The sequence below is a fragment of the Simochromis diagramma genome, unplaced genomic scaffold, assembly GCF_900408965.1.
Source record: "Simochromis diagramma unplaced genomic scaffold, fSimDia1.1 OVJJ01000321.1, whole genome shotgun sequence".
Classification (NCBI taxonomy): Eukaryota; Metazoa; Chordata; class Actinopteri; order Cichliformes; family Cichlidae; genus Simochromis; species Simochromis diagramma.
Genome location: NW_024386772.1, coordinates 12320112 through 12326442, shown reverse-complemented (window position 1 = coordinate 12326442; position 6331 = coordinate 12320112). Strand labels below are relative to the sequence as shown.

The following is a 6331-nucleotide window of genomic DNA, read 5'->3' as shown; positions in this document are numbered from 1 at the left end:
TTATAGAAGAACAAGGACAGAAACAAAAGTGGAGTCTCACTTTGTCAAAACTTAGACTGAACGCTGAAACACAGCTGATAGCTGATAATCACATGCCTAACTGATCAGATGTAGGCATGTGATTATGGCTCCACCTTGTGGTCATATTTAAAACCGCAACACAAAAAAAGAACAAGCCTGGTCATGGGCATTTAACCACATCCTGCACTAAAACAGCACATAAGATGAGGTTGTATCCCTTCACTACTTTACATTACTTCATTATTTATGACATAAGTGAAACTTGTCTCGTATTTATGATTTGCTAAGACAGTTAATTTGTGTTAAGCGACTATAACTTCCGACTAATTAAAACAGTTTAAAGTAAATTGGATTTTAATTTAACATTTTGTATCCTTAGAAAATTGGTTGAGAATTAAATGAGTGCACAAATCCCTCGTCTCCGTAAACACAAATTAGGAAATAAGCCGTAGCCACCTTGTAACAATATTGAAACACAAGTCAGCGAGGTAGCGTATTAATAAAAATAAAGTCCGGTTATTACAACACCAAACGTGCTTAATTTTAGTGGGTATTGAGACCACTCACACATGCTTTGTGCAGTGTACTATAGTGGACTGAGCCAATGTGAGGTTCATGAGGGGGAGTTCAACTTTCAAAATAAATTATCTTCCAGTCTACATTTAAACTAATAGCTTTCATTGGGTTTAATAATATTTAACATGAAATAGTTATAATTTAAAGTGATAGCTTGATGACTGCAATAAGCGGTGCTATACCCCTTTAATTTCCACCCATGATTGCACTGACATGACCACATGTCAGTGCATGTCAGTGCAATGGACCCTCTCCCTCTCCAGGGAGGGAGAGGGTCCAATCAAATTTCCCCTTTAGCCACACCTCTGGATACCTTTGACATCTAAGTCCCAAACTCTTCATAAACAACCTCTGTGTTTACCTGCTCATTCATGCTGTGACAAAGGTCAGTTTTAAAAGACTGCACCAAATGATTTTTGAACATATTCTTTATTTAGTTTCAACACAACTATACACAATCTCATCTCATTAGATAACTATTTCACTTTAATTTAACTAAACAGGAGCTGGGGGAACATATATATCCCAAAATACAGGAATGGTAACATTCACAAAACAAAGAAAAGTGAAATAAAACACCAATAGAACAGGCAATGTAATCAATTCAGATATTTTAAAGGAAAAAAATGGATTTTAAGAAATCAGCATTAATAAACAGCAGTAACACAGCTCTCCCTTGATATCTGCTACCATGATACTTAATGCAAGGTGTTTATTTTGCTCACACATACTAATACAGACTATAAGCTTTCACATGTATCTGATGTGTTTGGTTTCATAGCTCAGAGATGGTGAGTTTTTTTTCTTCTTCTTCAGTCTTCTGAGCAACATCTAGTCATAATGTATTCCTGGAGTCATCTCTCTATTATTGTCCTGCTATAAATGTTTCTATGCAACCAACACCAACTGGTCACTGTTGCTATAGAAATATAGGACACTAGAGGTGCTCCATGTCTTTCAATGCTAATAAGAAGTTACAATCCTGTTAACATATGCAGCAATACTGCAGAGAGAGTGCCAGGCTGGATATGGAATTTGGTTAGTTATGGATGGGGTGTGACTAAGTGTGTGTGTGTGTGCACTTCTGCATATCATGTAAACACTCACACAAAGAAGTACATATTGAACTCGGCATGCTTAAGGCAGTAGTAACACGTATTTTACCTCTTGTTTGCTAGAGAGTGCTAGCTGACATGTTCACATCAACACATGGACAGTCACGATTCTTCATGAATTAATTAAAATCTATCAGTAGCTTTGATGCTTTTGAAGAAACCTCCACATCTAATATAAATGTTTCATAAACACAAAGATAGTAATCCGACTATAGGAACAGAGAGGTCACGGGCTGCCAGAAGGAACTGTGGACTCCTGGAGCAGCACAGTGACGATTTAAAAAGGAACACCACAGCCTCTTTAGGATAAGTGTTCTAGCCCTTCACAAATTCACAACACGCAGACACAAAGTGTTAGAAACCACACTCAAAATGTAGCCCCAAGACGCCACGGAGGACGATGGGTCAGAGTCAAAGGATACAAAGTGTTAACTAATAATATGTGATGTGGAAGCTCAGCCTCCAGATACAGGAACTGATTTAAGATATAGATCAAGTCATCTGTACCCTTTGATGCGCACTGCAGCTCCTGGGAAACCGGTGGACAGAAAAACATGCAGTAAAATAACTATAAATAAGAAATTATCGTAACAGGTTTCAGGTTTGGAAAAAAACATAATAAAAAGACTCTGGATTCATTCTTAATCATTTAGAAACAGCTCCCCAAAGTTTAAGCTAGTTGGTAATTATTACTTTGCAAACAATGACAGCAAGATTATTATATGGTAGATGTCGTTAAATAATAAGCAGTGTTGTGAAAAATCCAGTAAAACAGGAAGGTAACATTGCTCTATTTAATGCCACCATGGTACTACAACCCTACGAAATGTCTATACATCTTAGCAGCACTTTGGTTAGAGGCTTGCTTGATAAACTGTCAAGCCAGTACCCTTTAATGGGACTTAAATTATATATGTACATACTGTAATGCAGGGAAAAAGTGACACAGGACTAAATATTTGGTGGCCTACTGAACATTCATATTTACATGAGATACATTTGTCTTACAAGGAAAATCACTCACAAAAATAAGAAAAAAGTAGCTATTTACAGAACATAACGACACACAACAGCAGTGACATTCGTTATGTTCTACAGCTGTTTTGTACAAGACAGGATTGAGAGATTCATATATTTATATACATTTTCTGACTTTCTTTAAATACAGTTTCTATTTTGTTTACTGTCAAAACACTTCCCGAAAAGAAACAAATAATCTGCAGTTACACAATATCTTGAGCACAATGTTCTCTTGTTATTTTCAGCCAATACAAAAATGTGTAAACTTGGCACAGCCTCTCTGCTATAAACTCTGTACATAGTGCTGGGTCTCTACTACACTGGTTAATTGGGCACATTTGCAATTGGGTGTTGGCGTCTGTTTAGTTACTTCAGAGTTAATACACTCGGGACTGAGGAGATTAAATTTGCATTTCATCCACAGCCTAAAGACAACATTTATGAATTTGTGTTATTATGTTATAATAGATTTGCTTAGAACCTGATAATACATCAAGAGGGACACTGCAGCTTGGCATGCCTTTGATTTTTCCTCTGTGTTGGTTTTTAATAAGTTTAATATTTAATAATGTTCTTCCTGATGAAACCTTAGAGAGATTGGTAACTGATGACTGTTTCTGAGAGTGTGTACATGAGTCCAATCAGCCGCCCCTCAGATGCTTGTCTGCAGGTCCCCATTGAGGAGAGTACTCTGGGTCTCTGTCGGGTCATTCATCATGCGAGATTTGTCCTGTCGGCTATCACTTCGATCAACCTCGTCCAGCCCTCCCACATTTTTAAGACACAGGACATTTTGGAAACTCTTCTTGAAGTTCTCTGATAAGAAGGCATAAAGGATGGGGTTAGCACAGCTGTTGGCATATCCTAGAACCACCACGAATGCAAAGGTACTTCTCAGAATCGGGGTGGTGCTGATGGTGCCCGTCACTGATGTGACGTTGAAAACGTAGAAAGGCAGCCAGCAGAAAACAAACACTGCCACCACGATGGACACCATCCGGGTGACTTTCCTCTCTGAGCGCTTCCTCTTGGAGGAGCCCACACGGATGCCCGAGGACTTCACCTTGATGATGATGCACAGGTAGCAAAGGCAGATGACCATGAGGGGCAGGAAGAAGCCTAGAATGAATGTGTAGAACATGAATGCTGTGTAGTAAGCCTCTTGAGGTTCAGGCCATACGATGGTGCAGAAGCAGCCATCGTGCTTTGTAATTACACCACTGTAAATAACAATTGGCAGGTTAACCATCAGCGACACCCCCCACACTGCCAGATTGATAGTCTTGGCCATGCGTGGCTTCCTCCACTTTGTGGATTTAATGGGATGCACCACGGCCAAGTAGCGGTCAATGCTCATGACCATCAGGCAGAAGATAGAAGTGAACTGGTTGAGGGAGTCGACGGTCATCACGACCCTGCATAGCACGGGCCCAAAAGGCCAGTGGACCAGGGCCAACTGGATGGCAATGAACGGCAGGCCAAGCATGAAGAGCACGTCAGCCACCGCCAAGTTGAGGATGTAGATGTTAGTAACTGTCTTCATCTTGGCGTAGCGCAGAATGACATAGATGACGAGAGCGTTTCCACACAGCCCCATAGCACAAACCAGAAAGTACATGCAGGTGATGACCACCGTGCTGGTTCTGTTGAAGCTGTGGTCTGTGTAGTTCCCGTGGGGGATGGACTCATTGTCCTGCATGAAGCTGTCGTACATGAGGTGCTCCGACAGGTTCGGAGGGGATGACGGGAAGATCCACGAGTCCATGACACCTCAGTCTCTCTGTGTCGCACTGATTATGACATCCCACCTGGACACAAGCACAAGAGAAGCTATGTTGCGGACAGATGATATCAGTGGCTATTATATGGCAGAAAACTGTCCACATGCGAGCATACGATGTAGCAATAAGAAAATTTGTATTTTTTCCACACGTATGGCCAGCAGTTTATATAGGGAATCTAATAGTCTACACCATGATTATCTGTATCTCTGTTGAGAACAGACCTGAATAACAGCATGTCTTAGGAGGAATATCTTCTCATACAGAAGCTTAGATGGTGCTTTCTACCTGAGGTTAGACCTTCTTTCTTTTATTCGGTCAGGCTTACTGCTACCGAGGGAAATCACTCCACACCCCCTAAAGCCATAAGCTCTCCCGGGGGAAATTCTTTCATTTCACACGCTGCAAAACGATCAGCTGTGACAAGCCACCTTGGATTCTTTGTTGACACATTTCCCCCCCACCCCCCAATTTATTAGGGGGAAGGCATGGATGTAAATTGATCTCAGCTTAAGTAATTGAATGGGGGGAATCACGGCACTGCCAATAGCCTTGTTGCAGTGAGACTGAAGTGCTTTTCACTGCCAGTACACAAGAGGCAAACGTGGTCTGACAACTTAGTTTGAAGCCAAAAAGATAGGAGGTTTTATTATGCCAGTGCATCATTTTTTCCATAGCAGCAGGAAAGGTTGGACTCTGCCTGCAGTCTTGTATTTTGGTAAACAGCCGACCACATGTTACTGTTGTTCGGGTGCTTACACTGTTGTGTTACCTATCACTTGGAAACTGGAAAAAGCACATTCCCATCGCAAAGAATAAATAAGATTAGTGATTAGTTCTATAGAGGCAGAGCACAGACACGATTAACATGGTGCCTAAAGCACTTGTGTAGATGAAAAATGAATCACACACCTAAACACTGCAGGTGTCTGGTATATTGTGGAAAAAATGCTGTGTTTGAGGTACTGTGCAAACTGAGCAACAGGTATTCTCTCTCTCTCCCTATAAAAATATACAGCCAAGAGCCAGCACAGGAAGAAAGGAGTCAGGAATGCAGTTTGCTTCCAGCAAAGATGGTAAAAAGAGTATTTTGTAGCTAAAAGCCTTCAGGAACCTGTTTTTTTTTTTTTTTTAGCAGAAGACAAGACAATGACACAAATCTGGTTCAGAAAAGACAAACTGAAAGAGTGAGGTTAAGTCATTCATTAACAATATTAGGAAACTCTGTATACAAACAGGATAGGATATTGTTTGGTTATGTGTGTTGTGAAATTGCGCCTGTGTAAACAGTTAACAAAATTACCACAGCCCACGGAAAACGGGCGAGACATTTCTTTGGCTCAAGCACATTCAATTTCCCGTTTTTAATTCATTAATCCGTAAATCTGACTTCTCCTTTATTTTCGTACATTTTTTAACACATCACTATCAGTTGCTCTTGGAAGTTATTATCTTACCTGTAACTGGGCTTTTTTTTCAGCATTCACAGAACACACCGCTTCTGTGTGGGTTCAAGTGTTTTCAGTGTCCACGGCAGGTTCATCTTCAAATATTCCCCAAGTTTGTCTCATGGTCGAGATGGAAAACCACTGCGTGATGCAAAATTTCGTTTTGCATTAAATCCGTACTGTATTGTGTGTTAGGCGGCAAGAGAAAAGGAGACGGATGCCCTCGTGGTGTGGCGCGCGCAGTAACTGTCTCCGGCAGGAGGACGCGGGGATGTTTAAGCAGTGCCGGGGAGGTGCTGAAGAGACTCACCTCTGAACGAAGAGGGACCGTCTACAATGATGCAGATAGCCAATCCCACATAAGATGGAG

At 41.0% G+C, this 6331-nt stretch overlaps 1 protein-coding gene across 1 annotated transcript; it reads right to left on the bottom strand.

Annotated features, from left to right (window-relative positions):
• Positions 1 to 318: 318 nt before the first annotated feature.
• Positions 319 to 6081, bottom strand: LOC120744958 (somatostatin receptor type 2-like). Its single transcript, XM_040049551.1, has 2 exons — positions 5971 to 6081; positions 319 to 4540 (listed from the first exon to the last, which is right to left on the bottom strand). The coding sequence occupies exon 2, from the start codon at positions 4495 to 4497 to the stop codon at positions 3385 to 3387; it is 1113 nt and encodes a 370-aa protein (XP_039905485.1). The 5' UTR covers positions 4498 to 4540; positions 5971 to 6081; the 3' UTR covers positions 319 to 3384.
• Between the last annotated feature and the right edge of the window lie 250 nt (positions 6082 to 6331).

Bases quoted from the DNA above. Each gene is read 5' to 3' on its own strand.
- LOC120744958 (XM_040049551.1), bottom strand. From the start codon at position 4,497: ATGGACTCGTGGATCTTCCCGTCATCCCCTCCGAACCTGTCGGAGCAC.